At 34.1% G+C, this 20,669-nt stretch overlaps 1 protein-coding gene and 1 non-coding gene across 2 annotated transcripts; one reads left to right on the top strand and one right to left on the bottom strand.

Annotated features, from left to right (window-relative positions):
• Positions 1-877: 877 nt before the first annotated feature.
• On the bottom strand, positions 878-17,374 carry LOC133334657 (tyrosine-protein phosphatase 10D-like; the record flags this gene model as incomplete). Its single annotated transcript, XM_061542989.1, has 5 exons — positions 878-1,981; positions 2,043-2,474; positions 2,544-3,662; positions 10,804-11,085; positions 17,095-17,374. Coding segments are annotated over 5 exons (3,217 nt in total), but the record flags the coding sequence as incomplete, so codon positions are not given.
• Trnag-gcc (transfer RNA glycine (anticodon GCC)) lies at positions 13,475-13,545 on the top strand. The gene has a single exon. It is a non-coding gene; the product is annotated as a tRNA-Gly (tRNA).
• Positions 17,375-20,669: the final 3,295 nt, after the last annotated feature.

Here is a 20,669-nt window from a genome sequence, read left to right as displayed (position 1 = left end):
AACAAATATAGGAGCTATATGTAAATTTGAATCGATTTCAAGAAAATTTGACACACGTAAGGTTACTAACTTAAGTACATTGTACAAAATTGTGTACCAAACGACCACACTTTGGTCTTTAGTGCACAATTTTCGTAAAATCGGAAGAAAAGGTATATGGGAGCTATATCGAAATCTGAACCGATTTTCACGAAACTTAAGACACGTCATTCTAGACCTAATTCAGTACGCTATACCAAATTTCGTGTAAATCGAAAGATATATAGGGACTTCGGTGCACTTTTTATATTAAATCGGACGAAATTATATATGAGAGCTATATCTAAATCTGAACCGATTTTCACGAAACTTCACACACATCATTTTAGACCTAATTCAATAAGCTGTGCGAAATGTCATGCAAACCGTACATTAAATCGGACGAAAATATGTATGGGAGCCATATCTAAATCTGAACCGATTCTCACGAAACTTCACACACATTACCTAATTCAATACACTGAGCGAAATTTCGTGCAAATCAAAAGATATGTACGGACTTTGGTGCACCATTTACCTTAAATCGGACGAAAATATATATGGGAGCTATATTTAAATCTGAACCGATTTTTCCGAATTTCAATAGGGTTCGTCCTTGGGCCAAATAAATGAGCTGTGCCAAATTTCATCCAATTCGGATTATAAATGCGACCTGTACATTGTTTACAATTTAACACCAACAGACGGACGGACGAACATGCATCAATCGACTCAAAAAGTGAATCTATGCATATTCTCAAATGGAACTATGGGTCTATCTCGTTTCCTTTTGCCTGTTACAAACATATGCACAAAGACATAATACCCTGTACCACAGTGTGGTGAAGGGTATAAAAACAAAATATACTCACCACACCATTTTGATCGGAGAAATAATTTTTACGAAAACGTATTTGTATGGTCGATGAACTGCGATAAACTTCCGTGGGTACAACTTGTGTTGCGGGTTTGGGTGGTGCCAATATCGGCATTGTCTGTTTATATTCCCTTTCCGGTCCATAACCAATTGAAGTTTTGGCTTGTATTTTAAAAACATATGTTTCTCCGGGTTTCAAACTCTTTATCGAACCCGTCGATTCGGATGAATCAAAATCTACTGTTTTCCCTTCCGTAGCATTATTTATATTCACATAGGTTATGGAGAATTGCCGAATAATCCCATTAGCTACACTTTGTGGCAGTAGCCATTCAAACAGTATTTCACTGGGTTCCACATTTATCGGATGAAATCTTTCCACACGACCAGGTACCGCTTCATTGGTACTAAAACTGGCCGACAGAGGAGAACTACTTCGCAATACCGATGATTCGGTACCGGAACGTACAACCACTGTAAATGTATAATTGCGATGCGGTTTTAAATCGGTTATGGTGATTTCATTGCGTGTTGTTATATTTTGTGCAAGTATATTGTCGGCGGTCAGGTATTGTACATCGAAATCATTGAATTCGCCCTTGGGCATATCCCATTTCAGAGAGATTTCAGTATCGGTTATATTGGTGGCATGCAGCTGGGTTATGGGTTCGGGGAATAGACGATCTTGTCTTTGTATGGGTAGACTGGAAACACCACCGCTAACAGTCCAAACTGTGATGTTATATAGACGACCTGGTACCAGACCGGTAAAGGTGACCTTGCGGTCAGTATCATTGGCAAGTTTTTCTTTATCTTTGATTTCTGGATCACCTAATGAGAAGCGATAGATATCGAATTTCGACGATGATTGGGGAGTATGTGTATAGGACAGGGTAATTGCATCACGTTCATCTTCCTGTTTATCATTGACCACCACCACTTCGGATTGTATCAAAGGCATTGTGCGTGTTGAAAGATGAGTGGTACCGGAGAATATACCATACGAAGTTGTTTGTATATCAAATTTATATTGCACACCCGGCATCAGGTCGCCAATTAGTATTCGGACCGTGGAAATGTCATCGGCTGTAATGGAGGAGATTATATTAGGTTTGGAAAAAGTTATACTCATGAGAGAAGGTCTTACTTGATTTATTTTCGGAAACATTTTTCATTTGGGTTTTCGATTCATCGTCTGTGGACCACCATTTAAGAATGTACGACTCAACACGACCCTCTGGTTTGGGCCACTCCAAGGTAATATTACGTGAATCCACCAAGGGAATTATATTCGAGACAGGATTGGGTGGTACTGTGGTATTAACCTCTTGGGGATTGGGACTTTCTACACCAAAGCTTACACTATTCACTTGAATGGTATATTTTTCACCCTTGATCATGTCGGTAATATCGACCTCGGTGGAGCGTACACTGGGCAGACGTACCCATTGTTGTTCACTTTCAGTGCGATAGCGTATATTGTATTCTGTGAAGTCACTATTTTCCGGAGGAGCCCACCCGGCCAAGACGGAATTGCTGCGTACCGTTTCAATGGTTAAATTACGTGGCGGATTGGGATCTAGGAGCAAAAGGGAAAAAATTAGAAATACTGTCAATTTAAAAATGTGAAAGATGTTGATATACTTACAAACCGCCTGGAAATATGAATGGGGTTCACTCCGCAAGCCATGACTGACAGCAAACACCTTGACCTCATAACCAGCTCCTGGGTGTAGATTTTTAATTACCAATCGTGATTCCTTGGTGAAAAGAGTCCTTACCTCAGAGGTGCCATTACGTGTGTACAGTACTTCATATTGTTCCTGCTTGGAATTGACATCACTTTTCCAGCTGATGTTGAGGCCCATTCTAATGCTCTTCAAATCTTCAATGATGGGTGAGGATGGTCGTGTTGCCACAAATATTGTTGTTTCATTAGATTCCATTTTCTTTGAAAGAGCCTGTACGGACACAGAATAGTTACGCCCCGGCAAAAGACTTTCCAAATTGAAACGTGTGCGATCAGTGGATAGGGTACTGGTGTCACCATTAAACGTCTCCAATTCATGATAGACAATACGATATTCATCTTGGGTCGAAGTTGGATCAGGTTCCCAGTTAATCATCATGCTGTTGCTAGAATCACCACTGAATGAACGCAAACTCCGTACTGGCAAGGGTCTCAGCGTTACATCTCCAGTGGCGGGCCATGATGTTACCTTGGCGGCCCATGATGTTGCCGAGACGGTTTTAACAATAACATTGAATGTCTTTCCCGGCTCTGGTATATCACGGAAATCGAAATAGGCTATGGGATCATTGGTACGCGGTACTGTTGTTGTTGATTGTCGTCTCGAGTTGGCTAAAGATACCTGGTACTTATCAAACTCGGATACACCTTTCGGTGCCTCCCACATCACTCGAAATGAATTCGATGTTATATAGTCCTTGTCAAATGTTACATTTAATGGACGTAACGGTAATGTACGATAATGTGCGGTGGTGGGTAAAGATATCTCATCTTCTGACACGGTTTGTACCGATATATTATATGCCCGGCCCGGAACTAAACCCTTAAATGCTGCCTGTGCTGGTCCTGGTGGTTCACCCTCCTTTTCCACATACAAAACACTTTCCAGCGCATCTGGTGGTTCTATCGAGACTTTGTAATGTGTGTAAATGCCGGCAGGATATGGTGGCTGCCAAAGGACCAATAAAGTGGTTTCATTACGAAACCATACAATAAATTTACCCGGTGTATTGGGTTCTACTCAGGCGAATGTGTTTGGGGGGACAACAAGCGAAATTAATATGAAATTGTTGATTTGTGTGCGGGTTTTTTTTTGGAAATCCGTTGCGTGATGAGTTGAAGAAGAATTTACAGATACGAAGGAGAAAAACAAGAAAAAAGGAGAATTGATTTCACTTGAATTTGTAGTTTCATTAAAAGTGTGTATATGTATATGTAGGTAAAAATAAGAGATGTATTGCTAAAGAAAATTATGTTCCTATGCTATTTCGACAAAATTTTCAGAATGCATGTTTGTGTGTGATTCAATCCAAAATCAATTTGAAGTATGGGTACATGCATGCACTCCATAGCCCATAATCGACTATATATGTAATATATGTTACGATCAATGAATGCTCAGCTAAATTGTTAGTTGGAACTCACATTTTGGATAAGTGGCACATGAAAGGATTTAATACTTTCTACATAAAAGTTAAATTGACATGATGAAAAACAAAGCAGGATAATGGAATTTGTATGTTACCATTGCCATTGTATGTTACAATTGTTACTATAGCCAAAAAAAAAAAAAAAAAAAAAAAAAAATAGCCAAATTAAAATTGTAGTGCAATTTACAGAAAAAAAAGAAAGTTGGATCAGATTTCCAGTTTATAATCATTCTATTCATTGTGCAAAACAAAAAACATTATCGGGAAAAAATGATAAAAAAAAACTACAAATAGAAGACATATATATTCGACATTATGAACGTTTAGGTCGGGAGGTAACCTAAAAAGGTGTGGCAATATTTCCCATTTCTCGATATACTTGCTTTTTTGGTATATTGTGTCTTTGGCAATATTACTGATGTAAATGTGAGAAATATTTTTGTCTAATACGTTAACCCTCAGTAGACTATTTGAAGGGGACTTTTCGCTTCCCTTTTCAAGGGATTATTAGAAACTCATTTAAAACTCGGTTATAGCAAGTAAGAATACCCTAGAAAATGTTCTCTGTCATATTTTCCATCATATTTTAGTATAAGGTATATATAATATATTTACCGAAAATTGGCATTGCGCACATAATTAAGTCCAAAATGATGTGCGCAGAGTTTCGATGAAATCGCTTTAGATTCAGATATAGCTCCCATATATGTTTTGGTCCGATTTAATGTAAATAGTGTACCAAAGCCCCTATATTTCTTTCTATTTCCACGGAATTTTTCATAGCGTACTGAATTTAATCTAGAATGGTGTGTGCTAAGTTTCGCGAAAATCAGTTCAGATTTAGATACAGCTCCTATATATATTTTCGTCCAATTTGACATGAAATGTTGCAAATTACGACTAGAATGACGTTATTGTGTTTAGTTGAAATTGGTGCATATGCAGACATAGCTTACAGAGATTACGTTTTGAACAGTGCAGCAGACTCTAAATCTGCCCGAATGAAATCAAATTTATCATAGTTTGCGGAATGGCAGTGTATGGATTGATGCTAGTCGGTTCACTTATAGATTAAAATCACATATTTAAATTTCAGGTCAATGTTTCTTCGAAAAGGCGACGTCTGTAAGGATACATATGTCGAATACACACAAAGTGGTAAAGGGTATCATATTGTCAGCCCAGTCCGACTTTACCACTTTCCTTACTGGTTAGTAATGTGAAGGTCATAACCAAAAAGGTTAGATCCGTAGGGATATAGGGGGGATTGAAAAGATAAGAAACTAGCAAGGAAGTATGAGGAGGTAGGTAGGAAATAGTTTCGATGGCTTTAGAAATTGGACAGAAAACATATTACGTGCTAAGGTTGCACTTTCCCAGCCACTTTAGGTCGCTAATGATGCGGTTCCATAGTTAAAAAGAAACTTAGACACGATGGAAAGAGAACCATAGGAAAGGATGGGCTTTACCACGGTGTTATACAACCAGTGTATAGTCGATGGTTTTAGTCCCCAATATTTCTCAATGGAATTCTTGTATGCATAGAGTGCAATCTGCCATCTCTTCGCCCGTTCCTGTTCCATCGTAATTGACAGTCCAGGATTGTGCTAAGGTATTTTGCTTCGGGCGACAGAACAAACTTCATCCAGTGTTGGTGGAACAAAGACAACGAGTTTACGTTTCCTAACATTACCAGTTCTATCTTTGTTGGATCACTCCAAAGCCGTTACCGTTGGCCCAGAGTGACAGCGTCGATAAGGCTCTTTGCATAAACTCCGAGATTGTTGAAGGAATTTTTCAGTTCCATCATTATGTTGTTGATTACCAATAGCCATAGCAACGGTGAGAGCACCCGCCCACAGGAGTTACTGTTTTTCTGATTTTTGTATCTCCTACATTCGAATTTATAATTCTGCTATTTAGTATTTTATCTATCCAACAAGAAAGGGGTTCAGGAATGCTATCGCTGGATACACACTACAACTTTTTCAAATGTTGTTCAAAACATTCCAACTGCTATTCAAGAATTTCATTTGCAATTCGCAACCTCAATTCGTAAATCATAAATTTGCAGTTGTAATTCGAGAATGTAATTGATAATTTACAACATTTCATTTGTAATTTTGAACTTATCATATGAAAAAAATCCATTTGAAATTTAAAGAATTTATTTGTATTTTGTATGTTTTCATTTGAAATTCGTAAAATTTAATTTGAACTTCATTGAAATTAATTTACAATTCAAAGAATTCAATTTGAAACTCATAACATTTCACTTGTAATTCATAAAATGTCAGTTGCAATTCGTAACAATTCATTTCAAATTCATATATTTTCTTTGTGTGTTACCATTAAATGTTAAGAATAACAAATAAAATGTTATGTATTTCAAATCAAATTTTATGCATTTCAAATGAAATTATTTGAATCTCAAATGGAATATTGTTAATTTTAAATGGAGTTTTATGAATTCCAAATGCAATCCTTTGATATGTTTTGAATAACATGTGAAAAAAGTGTAGTATGATTATTGGTGTAGTCTTTGGGCTGAAAGGGAATTTCATGCAAACATTTGGATTAGATTTAGATTTGTACTTTAATTCATCTGTATGGATTTAAGACCAACATTTCGAGGTGTTATTAAAAAAAGGTTATTAAAAATATATGCATTAATTAAATTAATGATATGCCTTAAATTAAAAACCTGTATTATAACTACGCATGTCTATATATAAGTTATAAATAAATTTAAAATGCACAACAAAATAATTGCAAAAAGGTAAAATTCATGAAACATGTATAATTTTTTGAAAAAATTAAAAATGCATCCATATTGAATAAAATTTAATTCAATTGAATTTTTTGGCGCAATTACTCCAAAAAATATATTGCAAAATCAATTTAAACAAAAATATATATGTAGCATTTCAATATTATTAATTATTATATGTGTTCATATACAACAAACAATTTGTATATAGTACTAGCGGGCCCGGCAAACGTTGTATTGCATAGCAATATTGTTGATGTATAATTCACATAACGATAGGCCAATAATAAGTTAGCTTTTTCTACCCTCCACGATTTGAGTTAGTGCTCTGAAATTTGCACATACATTGCTACTACTCCTAGGTTCACTATTTAGGGTAGCCATATAACCGTACCTCGCAATATGAGAAGTTTTGACGATTTTTCAACAGAATGGGTTGTAATTGAACAGAAAATATCCGTACCAAATATTATCAATATTGGCACATATTTCAGAGTACTGCCCATATAACGGTAGCAATAAACATTCCATATTTTGAAGATCTTGGGCACGGTTTACAACAGAATATCTGTACTTAAAATTATCAATATTGGCAAGTATCCAGGTAATCCCTTCATTTAATTTTATATATTGGATGATCATTGAGTAGAAAATGTTCCTTAAAAAATTGTGCAAGCTTCGGAAAAGCCTCCATATAATGGCACTCCAAATTTTTGGAGCTTTGGGCACGTTTTTCAACCTAATCTGCTGTAATTGGTTGTTTTATTTGTTAGCATGAATCCTACTTAAAATTGTCAATATTGGTTCACTCCTCTGTATTTTGGGGGTTTGGACACGTGTTTCAACCAAATTAGCTGTAATTTTATATTTTAAATGATCAGTGAGTACAAAATCTCCTTACAAAGAATTATCAATATTTATCCAAGTTTCCGGGGAGCACCCATATAATGGTAACCCCAATAATTTCTCATATGCTGTCAAATATTCCTACCAAAAATGTATATATTTCCATTCCCATTGTAGTAGCTAAAATATGTCATTCCGGGATATTGGAGGTGAGACACATTTCTGCGAAAAATTACCTATTTAGGTCCAAGTTTTGATATAGCAATACATACAGGTCTCGCCCCATTTTCAATACATTGACCTAATCTTCTCATAGAGTTGGCTATAATTTGGCATAACATCATCCCAGAAGTTATGCACTATATCTGAAGGTTCTTACTCCCGTTTTCCAATCTGAGTGTTATCGGTAGTTGGCATGTTCAATACGAATAGGTAACATCGGATGGAGGTTTTCGTACAACCATCAAATTAGATATTATGCTATTTTTCTAATTTTGCTGGTTTTTTGTCGGTTGTTCTCTTTACAGCTGAACTTAATGATAGATTTTTGCAAAGAAAATATCTCGTATATTAGTTTTCTCTGTGATACACATTTTTGGTATGGGATATATGCGACGTGGTCTGTTTATAAGTTCAAAGATATTGAAAAACGATTAGGCATTTAACCACCTGATTTCATATTTCCCGTTGCATATCAACATTTCATTTACTTTAAGGAACAACATGTTCATATTATTATTTTCAAACATATTAATCTAGGGCATGGATCTTAGAATCCGAATATCCTGAATGGCCACGAACTCGATTCAGAATGTCTTCTGATTTTCCATCCTTGCATTGGTCCCAAAATGTACCTGTATTCTATGGAAAACGTGTACATACAATGATCGCGTGTGCATTCAATAATATACTTCTCAATTTCAATACAATGTCAATCCAATTTAAAAAAAATTAAATATTTTGAAAAATTTTAATAAATGACAAATGTAGGCTTAAAGGAATGATACGCTACCAATTTTCGCTCAAAATACCTCAAAATAACAACTACGACGTGGTGCTTTCCATATAGCTCGATACTAAATTCGCGGAAATGCAAATATGCTTCAAAATATTTTTTGCAAATTTTTCGCGATTTTCAAATTTTTCTCAACTTTTAAACCTTCCCTGAAGATTCACGAACACTTCAACATTCAACATTGCCGGCCCGGCAAACGTTGTCTTGCATAGCAATATTGTTGATGTATAATTCACATAACGATAGCCCAATATTAAATTATCTTTAAGATAGTGCTCTGAAATTGCGGTATTGGTATTGGTGAGGCACCCAACCATTGAGCTTATTTTTGAATCCAGCTTTGTGTGAATGGTTTAATTTTTAGCTCCTGGACGATGTTACGACATGCCTGTAAAATTCGATCGTTCCACCGGTCTAATGGATTTCTTTTTCCCAAACCTAATATTAGGGATACTTATTGGGCAGAAATTCTCCCTAATTAGAATTTTCCATATTGACTCAAGTATTCGGATATCCCCATCTAACGGCATCCCTTAATATTCGGTATTTGGCTGCAATGTTATGTTCGCCCAAGCTTTCAAATATCCCCCATGTAATAGTAATCCACCTTTTTCGATACTGTGGGGGATTTGGGCACGTTTGGTTGTATATTTGGTAGAATGAATCGTACTGAAATTGTCAATATTGGTTAAATCTTTGAGGTACCCACAATAGTCGGTACTTTGAGGAGTTCGGTATTTTAGGGAGTGTTTCAGCCAAAGTGCTGTAATGTTTTATTTTGGATGAAGAAAACCTGTTTACAAAAAATTATCAATATTGGTGCAAATTGGTCCGGGTAGCCCCATATAATGATATACATATAATGATATGGTCTTATTGTTCGGTATTTTCTCATGTGGTATTAGTATATATCCATACCCATTGTAGTATCGTATATCATTCATATCATATATCATTCCGTGATATTGAAAGGGTAAAACACATTTGCGGAAACATTTCTATTCAGGACCAAGTTTTGTATAGCTCCTACATACGGGTCCCGCACCATTTTCGGTTTTGTAAAGAATTTGACGGAATGGATGGATCATGGATTTGGCTTAATGCAATAAAAAGGCGCCATACATATTTCCTGTTTAATTTTCAGTATGTTGAAGTTCTTACCCCCGTTTTCCAATCTACTACACATACTGTGTAACATAGTCCTCATATAAATGTCCCGGCCGATTTAAGGAATCTACATATTAGGAAGTACAAAAGTTCGATCTTAACAACGATTTTTCATGGTATTAAATATATTGGTAGTTGACATATTGAGGTAACATCATGAGACTCTTTGTTATAACAAATGCTTTTTATAGTTGTTCTCTTTCAATATGAACTTAATTTTCTCTGTGATACACATATGCGATTAAAGACATTGACCAACGATTAGGCATATAACCACCATATAATGGTACATTTTAGGTACTTCAATAACAACATGTTCCTATTATTATTTTCAAGAAGAATAATCTAGGGCACGTGTCTTAGAATCAGAACTCTTTCTGAATCTTCAGATTTTCATCCTTGCATTTGTTCCAAAATGTACGTGAATTTTATGGAAAACGTGTACATACAATGATCGCGAATTCATCTCAATTATTGTTTTGCATTCTCAGGAAAAAAGTTTCGTTACAATGCCAATTGAATAAAATAAAATATTTTGAAAATTTTCAATATTTGACAAATGAATATTTTTTTCATAGTATTGTTTTTCATAATATTTTTTTTTCATAATATTTTTTCTTTTTTGCAAATTTTTCGCGATTTTTAAATTTTTCTCACCTTTTAAACCTTCCCTGAAGCTCTACGAATATTTTAAGACTAAGATAAGAAAAATCCGTTCAGCCGTTCTCGAGTTTTAGCGAGACTAACGAACAGCAATTCATTTTTATATATATAGATAATATAGACAAAAAAATTTTAAAATTTGTTTTGTAATTTTGATTCAATAAATAAAAACCAAAAAATTTCAATAATAAATTTTAAATTAATAATAAATTTAAATTCAAATTATGATTGAATTACTAAAATGAACATTATATCTGTGTGACTTACTTGTGGTAAAATTACGACTTGTATAGGCCACCGATTCTTTGCCATCGTAAATGGTGTAGGCCTGCACCTGATATGTGGCACCCGGTGTCAGCTCTTTAGCACTGTGTTGGAATGTTGACTCATTGACATTAAATACTCTATTATATGAACCGGAAGCTTCCGATAGGCCTAAGACCTTGATTTTAAATGCTGTATAGTTGCCTTGCAGCGGTGGAGACCATTGTATTATGGCATTTTTACTGCTACGCACCTGCACGGATAGGTTGGAGGGTGGATCAGGTGCTGAAAGAAAAGAAGAACAAATGATGAAATTGTTTTAAATAATATTTTTTATACCCTCCACTATAGTATGGAGGGTATATTAATTTGGTCATTCCGTTTGTAACTTATCCACTTATCCGTCTGTTGTAATCACGCTATCTTCTGAAGCATGGGATATATTGGTCCACGTTTACGCATAGCTCCCATATAAACGTGTCCCCCAATTTTCATTGTTTTGGGGGTTCTTGAGCGAGGGTTTCAACCGAATTCGTTGAAATATGGTACATCGGGTTCTTATTGGGTACTAAATTTCTCCACAAAAAATTATAAATGTGGGTTCACTTTTTCTGGTAGTCCCCATTTTGGGGGTTTTGATCGTATTTTTCCACGGAATTGGCTGAAATTTAGTATTTTGATTTTTTTATAGATACCAAATCTCTCCACAAAAAATTATGACTATTGGTCAATTTTTTCGGGTAGCTCCCATATAATGGTACCCTCGGTATTTTGGGGTTCTTTAGCGTGTTTTTTCAACCGAATTCCGTATCGTATATGGTAACAAATCTCCCTACCAAACATTATTAATATTCACCCCCTTTTTGGGGTAGTCCCCATATAACCCCGTTTTATATTAAAATAGTTATCTGATTTGTTCCGTTTTTTGCGTATGGTTCTAAGACTCTGTTGTAATCATTTCACCTGCGGATCTTACTTTGGAAGAAATAATAAGATGTGCAAAATTTGGTTGAAATCCAAATTGTCTGAAACGGATTTGGCCCAAAGAAACATGAGGTATAGAACCAATATTTCGATGAGGCACAGTTTCACCGTATAAAAGTGTATACACGCTCATTAGCCATAAGACTGAGGGTATAAATATCCATTAAAAATTGCTGAAATTTGTCTTTGGTGTAGCTTATGGTTAACATAATCGGTTTGTAGAATGTAGGTATAGATGCACTTTTTGGTTAGTTTCCCTATGTTTTCGTTTCAAGTACTTGTCAGTATGTCTATGGTGGAGGGTATCCAAAGTTCGGCCTTGCCGAACTCAACGCTTTTTCACTTGTTATGTCAGTATGTCTATGGTGGAGGGTATCCAAAGTTCGGCCTTGCCGAACTCAACGCTTTTTCACTTGTTATTACAACCCAATTGGTATCTTATACATAAAATCCATTTAAAATCCTGAAAATTGGTCTAGACCAGTGGTCTTTGTATGGTCCTAATGATCTGCATATAGACCACACATCAATTGATATGTATATAGACCGCAGAACATTATAAGATACCATTGTCCTTTATAAAGTCCACAGGTATTTATAATGACCAATTGAGTTGTATAAATACAGGTCTTTATGAAAACCAATAGATCGGCATTGAGAATACAGGGGTTCATAAATAGAAATTTATGCCACGTTTTAACCACACCGTAACTAATTGAAATCAATTTGCTAAGTGAATGACTTGTAGAATACACTATAAGGACATGACACTCACACCCCACAAGATGTAGTTATATACACTAAAGGTACACATAGTAATACATAGATATATCCCATTTACTATGGGATAGCGTATTAACCTAATTCCCCAAGATAAATATCCATGGACACGTAAACACATTAATTTATATGACTTAAGCATCGTTCGTAGTCACTTTATGTGCGTGTGAGTGTTTGTGATGGTTTAGTAATAAGTGCCACAAAGGCCTAAGGAATATTCTTATTAGGTCAGTTTTTAAGGTGAGGTCGGTGTTACATAGATACAAGGACCAATAAAACCCAATTGGCCCCGCACACAACTGCATGTGCTGTGCGAACATTGACATAAATTAATTCTATTTACTTCGAGTCCCCTAAGGTTTAGCCTGGAGTGTCATTATGTGGGTTTATATAAAAGACAAAAAGTAATGTTTGTTGTGCGGCGGAACCGGCACCATTATTATACACCGCCTACTCACTTATGGTAGACGAAACGAATGACACGAATGAACCAACGACTGAGGCAACCATCATCAATTGTAGGTCATGTCATTTGATATTAATTTCGGACCTTCCCCTCCCCACCATTCTCTCTCTCTTTAGTTTCCATTTAATAGTCATTGGCTAGGCTATTGTTTGAGTTTTGGTAAATATTTTCATTTGCCACATTCTTTTCAAATTTTCTTTTCTTTCTTTATGTCTTATGTAAATCTTATTGCATTGTGTTTATATAGCAATAGGAGACAATGTTTGTATACACTAAAACTAATTAGGAAAGTGTTTTTTCGTTAGTAAAACGTTTTAGATTACATTGTAAATATTAAGAAAAAACCGATTCAATTTAAAAATATTAATCATAAATTTAAACAAAATTGCATATGCGAATTATTATCGCAGAAATTCTTTGTATGATTTTCGAAACTATTTATAAGCATCGGTGGTTCAGTGGTAGAATGCTCGCCTGCCACGCGGGCGGCCAGGGTTCGATTCCCGGCCGATGCAATCCGTTTTTTTCTAATCTATAACATAGAATTTGAAATTCGAAGTCACTATTTTTTATTAGTCATTCCGTTTGCATATCTCAAAATATTCATCGATTTTCTTTGTTTTGAGGAATTTGAACACCATTTTGGCTGCAGTTTGGTATTATGGATTCACGTTTAGTACTAAATATCTTTTTCAAAAATTATAAATATAGGGTCTACTTTTGGAGATGGCCACATACTACGGTACCATTCGATTTTTAATATTTTTCGACACATTTTCTACCGTTTTCGGTTAACACCCAAATAAGAATACTTTAGTTTAACCACGTTTGGTATTTTAAATTCTCGTTGATACCAAATCTTCTCATTAAAAATATTGGTCAACCTTTTGCAGTGTAATAAAACCCTAGTTATACCCTACACAACAATGTTGTCAGGGTATTACAGCTTTGTGTGGCACTAAGATTGTTTGGATAAAGATCGGTATTTAATGGGTCAAATGTACCAAAACTTTTGTGTGGAAATTTTACATTCAATGGCGTATATATTTACTCCTGAAGCACATAGAAAGAAGAAGTTTATAGTGTATCCAAGATGCGTGGCTAACCATTAACTTGAACCAATTACATTGTAGTTATACGTAAATATTTAAGGGGTACGCGTTTTCTGATATCGTTTAGCAAGATAAGAAAAAAACCTCTAAAAAGATAAGAAAAACCTCTAAATGGTTAAGAGAATGAAAATGTCGCCAAATTTTGTTTTTATATTATTATGGTTTCGTCTGTTGTAATGAGACTAACTTCTGAAGGGTAGGACAAGTTCGAAGAGGTGTCCACATTTAAAAATATCACCCATATAACGTACCTCCGATTTTAGACACGGGTTGATAATTTAGGAAAAATTCCGATTAACCGCCTTTACTTTTTATAGTTTCCACTATGATATTAATTTCTAAAAGTATTTGCTGTAAAGAGATTTTTCATCTTACATGGGACCATAAAACATTTTAAAAAAAGTCCATCCTAACTATTTTGAAACGAAATATACGACTTGAATACTTACAAATACCATGTTGATGTTTCCATGATATAAGCGCAATTCCATATTTGGGACTTTACGACCTGGCAAATTATTTCGGCTAAGAATAAATATCGCTCATTTGCTGCAAGAAAGGCATAACTCAAAAACGTGATTTTCGAGTTAATGATTCACGATTGTTTGCTAAAATAGACCTCATATTGTGTAAAAAATCGTATGAATATCTTTTACTCATTTTAATTGACAAGCTGTAGAAGTTCCTCTGTCCCATATAATGTGTGAGTAATTTGCAAAACAGCTTTTTTTGTTTTGATCGGACAACTTCTTCATGTAGAAACAGGTGTTCAAAAAAAAAAAAAAAAAAAAAAGGATCCGCATTTTTTACAATGAAAGCACGCATTTCTAATTTTTCCGTTGTAAAAAAGTTGCGGATGCGCATTTTTTGAAGAACTGTTCCTATATGAAGGAGTTGCCAGATCGAAACAAAAATTAACATATCTTCAGAACAGACATGGAAGTTTCTAAAACACTTAATTTTTTTCTGTTTATACCGCGCTTTTTGTGCGAGGCTAAGAACTTTCCGAACTGCCTTCGTATACATGACAATTTTGAGAGGAGGTCCTCTGTCCTTTGTCCTAAAACGCCACATAGTAGTAAGTTTATGTGATCTCTGATGAATATTTCATGATATTACAAATGTAAAATTGATTAACTGAAATATGTAGGCTATTCAAAAAAATTTGAATTGCAAATAAATCAATGTGCTACTTTCACATTCACTTCGAAAACAAAAACCCCGACTTCTCAACAAATCTCACTGGATAATGAAATGTAAATGCTTGAATGATGTTCGTAATGATATTGCGCTTTTTTGCATTAGCCGATATGACGTAATGCAGAGGTAAAAACAAAAAGGTGAATGATGATACAATGGTTTAATTCGAATCTACACTAATTAAAGAATGTCCCTACAAAATTTCAAATGAAAATCTCAAGTACTCTTGAAGATATAGCCGATTTATTGTGTCAGCATCAAGTGACGGCTGAAGGGCTTCTCAAACTTTAAACGCGTTTTTCTCTAAACATTTTTTTGCGAATGGCGGGCACGATAACTCAAAAACTAATAATCCAATCGGTTCGAAATTTTGCAACGTTTCTCTGGGAGTGTATAGCTCTCGTATGAACTAGGATAAAGCCAATCGGTGAAGATCTTCCTTATTTTTTGACTTGGGCTTTGGTAAAAAAACGGCGATTTTCCAAAAATATTTTTTCAAAGGTCCACCATTTTGTTAATTTTAGAGCGAAGTCAATAATCCTAGTTCATACGGGAGCCAGACATATACTCTTTCTAACACCGTTGGAATTTTCGGATTCCGATGTTCCAGTGAGGAGTTATCATGCCCGCCATCAAAAATAAGGACTTTTCTTTAATTACAAAAAACAACAACAAACCAATAACAAAATTTTTTTGTAAATTATTTTTCTTCTATTTTAAATATTCAATTATATATGTGTAAAGTTACAAACCTTAACAAGCATTGGTATTGATTTGCCAGGCCATTGAAAATCTTGAAAAATTAAAATCGAGAATGGGTGGGGTTCCCTTAACTGATACTTCCAGGCTTTTACTATGACTAAAATCCCCCATTGGTTGAATATTTTGTGAGCCCCTCTTATTTTGGGTAGGGGGAAATTTAATTATATACCGAGAATGGAGAAATTTGTATGTAGCTAGCGCTACTATTGTAAAATGTGACAAGGCCAGCAAACAACGACAAGACAACGTTGTTAGCCATGAGAAAGTTGGCAAGCGAAAAAAACAACAGAGAACACATTTCCATCAAAATGCAAGTTGGTCTGTAGTACACATTGCATGAAATGAAGAAAGTTTCTTCTTTCACGAGAATTTCACAAGCTTCATTAAAAGTATTTTGTTAACTAGCTGTGTGCTGCTACCTACTACTTGGACTTATTAAGACATTAAAGGTCAACAATGTGAAAGAATGTACAATGCTGGGTTTGTTTTGGGTAGCATTGCAAAAGTTTTGGGTTCTAAAAAATAAAACTTGCACATTTCATAACTAGGGCCATAATAGGTAATTATGAAAAAAGGTAATGAAGGGAAATTAAATAAGGAAACTTGAATTATAACAGAATTAATTACAATTTTATTTAATTTTTAAAGGGTTGTCTGTAGAGAAAGTAATGGTGGCTCAAAATTCATAATGAAAAAAATTCATGTACACTTTAAAAAACTGTATTTACTGTAACGATTAAAATCAATTTCAATTTACACAATCTAAAACAGTAACATACAATTAAAATTCGTTGATGACATTTTCAACACAGAAATTATGGAAACAAAACTATAAACTTTAATTGAATTGATATCCTGTAAATTTCACGATAGAATCGAGGGAAAATTGCACGAATCCGAATGACAGCAAACATTTAAAGTCATTAGCAACAAAATAATAATAAATTGTCACAAAACTATAATTATAGCAATAACTAAACACAAACTTACCTGTAGTTATGGACACTGTCCATGTTGGCCAATCACGATGTGTACCATTGGTATAGTACAGCCAGAATGTGTATTTCGTACCGGGTAAAGCACGCGAAAATTGTATTTCATCACCAATTTCATTGGAGGCAATTGTTGTATTTGGTTCCGGATAACCATATGGCGGACTATAGTCTAGACGGTAAAAGGCACCGTCTATACCCTGATTATTGGGTATGCTTATTTCTAAATCGGCACAATGACCAAACTGCAAATAGAGGAGAGAGAAAATAATAAAAAAGAAAAATTAGAATTCAATTTGATAATCAATTCTAAAAAAAGGTGGATGAAAACAAATAAAAAATGACAAATGATGTGAAAACTAAAATATGAACATATCATTGCATGACATTTACAATTATCGGCCACATTGTTTTGATAAAATCACAACCATGTGCAACAATGTTAACTAGACATGATTAACTGCTGGAAATATGTAGATTTTTTCTCTGATGTTTTCCACAAACACGGAAATTTTAAATTAACAATAACAATAAGAAAACATGAAAAATGATTAATGGTCTGCATTGTTGTGTATTTTCTTTTAAGAGTATCATTGCATACTTTAGCGCTTTGTATAATACAAAAGTATACTTATGGGGGGATTAAAATAGTCTGACAATGTGGTATGGAATGCCAAGAGTAGGAAAATAATTTGTTGTTGTAAAATATGAGGGATGGAACATACAAGTATCATTTTTACTTTAAATCGTCAAAAACTGACAGATGATGACATTTTTCTAAAAAACATCTTTAAAAAAACATCATAAAAAAAGTTTTCTATATAAAAACTCCGAACTTAGTGTTTTATAGAAAACCATTTTTTGTAAAAAAAGAAATCCTTAGAACGGAGGCCCGACATTTTTGTAGAAAAAAATCAGAACAATTGATCGAAATGTCATAGAAAATATCATCGGATTTTTTCTATAAAAGCCCCTCAGAACTGAGGTTCGATTTTCTTCTATTGAAAAAAATGGCTCAGAACAAAGGTTCTATTTTTTTCTATAGAAAAATTCCTCAGAAGGTTCGTTTTTAATAGAAAAAATTATTCAGAGATCAGGTTCGTTTTTTTTCTATAGAAAAACTCTCAGAACTGAGGTTCGATTTTAGAACTGTGTTTAAATTTTTTTTTTTATAGAAAATAATTCTCAGAATTGATGTTCGGTTTTTATCGTATGTAATAAGAAAATTAGACTTAGGAACGGCTTTTCAAATTTCGTATGTGAAACACCGCGGAGGTAAATATTTTAATATAGAAAACTGAAATTAAATTATTTTTGAATAAAAAAATCCTCAGAACTGAGGTTCGATATTTTTTTATAGAAAAAATATCTCAGAATTGCGATTCGACTTTTTTATAAAAAATCTTTTTTTCTATAGAAAAAAGGCCTCGGAATTCGATTTTTTCTCTGAACTTAACTTCATTTTTTTATAGAAAAAACCCCTCAGAACTTAGAACTAAGTTCTCAGAACTGTTCCTCGATTACTTCTTAAAGTAAAATTATCAGAACTTAAATTAATTTTTTGATAAAGAAAAAATTTTCTCAGAACTGATATTCGATTTTTTTTCTAAAAAACTTAAATTTGTTGTATAAAAAATTTTAAGAACTGAGATTAAAATTGTGGTATAAAAAATTATGTCGATCGATTTTTTCGTTTGTATTTATATCGAAAATCCTAAAAACAGGTTTTTGATTTTTTCTTTTGGAAATAATTTATGGTTAAATTTTTTTCGTATAGAACAAATCTTCAAAGCTAAGATTAGATTTTTCTATGGAAAAACACCACAAAATGTTACCTCATATTATTTATATATATTTTATTGTTTCTATAGAACGAAGCTGAAATTATTTTTTTTTTTTGGTTTAAAAAAATCCTCAGATTTGAGTATAATTTTTTTCGTATAGAAAAAAATCCGAACTGAGATTCCGTAGAACTGGTGTTCAATTATTAAAAAACAACCAAACTCAGTAATTTTTTTAAATTAAAAATCCTCAGATTTCATTTTGGATTTTACTTTCTTAATACCGAGGTCATTTTATTCAATTATATTTATTTTCAAAATCAAAAAATATATTTTTGCGTTTTAAAGAAAATCACAATAATTCATTTGTTTACTTCCTTAGAAATTCTATATTCTCCCATAGAAAAACCATGGCGACGATTCTTTAGAAAAAAAGTTATATGAAGCTAGATTCGGCACTTTCTATAGAAAAAATTCTCATTTTCTATAAAAAAAAACTTTCTCTGAACCTACGTATATGACATATGTACACTAGAGGGTCAGAAACCAGAACTCCCTGCCTTTTAAAATTCCACACAGTAAATCTTAAAGTTGTATCTATCAATCCAATACAACAAAGCACAAACAAACAAAAAACACACACATATTTTTACGACAGACCGACCAAATAAACACAGGACTACTATAAAAGTCTAGCCCACCATGAGAACGAAAAAATACAGGGATTATTCATAGAGTAGACTTCTCCTCTAGGAGGATGCATTCATGTGGAATTTATATTGTCTGTGGTGCGATGTTGGTTTGGTTTTGTTGGCAACATCCTACCACTATGTAAGTATGCCCAGACTCTCGCTTGGGTTTCCTGTATTTTGCATCTGCATGTAACTGCATAACCCGCATATTCCTGCAGCGCAAGGAAAGTGTTTGAACGGAGGATGACGGTGGCAACGACAACGACAGCCACCAAGTAACATTTACAGTAAACAATGAATTGATCCACATGTATTTGGTGCGGTCCAAAATCGACATCCTACTCGTTCGTAACGACTTTGCTCAGTAGGTAGGTTGAATACATGATGGTATGGAAAACCGACCAATGATAAATAAAAAAGAATATTGCTACTATTGGAAAATTGTAGGATAATGTGATCCCTATACCAAATAACAGGATAAATATGTAAGGAAGAAAATGGAAAACAAAGTGGAATTTATGACTTTAAAATTTCTTTGTTATGCGATTTAAATGTAACTTTAAACATAGGGAATATGCATATATTTGTATGCAGGGAAAATGTTGTTACTAGAGACGAAAGGGATAAGTCCTGCAGGGTTCCTCATCCTTTCGCAATCTAGAAATGCCAATGTTATTAATATTGCTTATGATATACCATATTTGGATTGGAAAGATTGACATATTTTAGTATAAACAACCTCAGTACGGTTTGACGTACGACCCTGTGTTGTGTTGTTTACAGAAGCTTTAAAAATGTAATGTTAGTAATAATGCTTATGATCTACGAGGCCTATATTTGGACTGGATTGAAAAGTTTAACATATTTTAGCGTAAATTTCCAAGGAGAATGGAATTAACTCGCTAACATTTTCGCGCTGATATTTTACTCTTGGAAAATAATCAATTAACCCTGTCCAACGTCTGAGGTGGTAACGCAAGATCGATGAAAAAGATCATAAAAATTTTCGAAATGTTGACGCTGTGTGGGTAAGATACCACAAGGATTCGCTTAACACTGGATTTACAAATGTTCATTATTTTGACAGTTTGTTGGAAGAG

Source organism: Musca vetustissima, unplaced genomic scaffold (assembly GCF_032173495.1).
Source record: "Musca vetustissima isolate MV318-11 ecotype Yass unplaced genomic scaffold, APGP_CSIRO_Mvet_v1 utg18919, whole genome shotgun sequence".
NCBI classification, from domain to species: Eukaryota; Metazoa; Arthropoda; class Insecta; order Diptera; family Muscidae; genus Musca; species Musca vetustissima.
The sequence above is the reverse complement of the archived record's forward strand: the minus strand, read 5'-3'. Positions and strand labels throughout refer to the sequence as shown.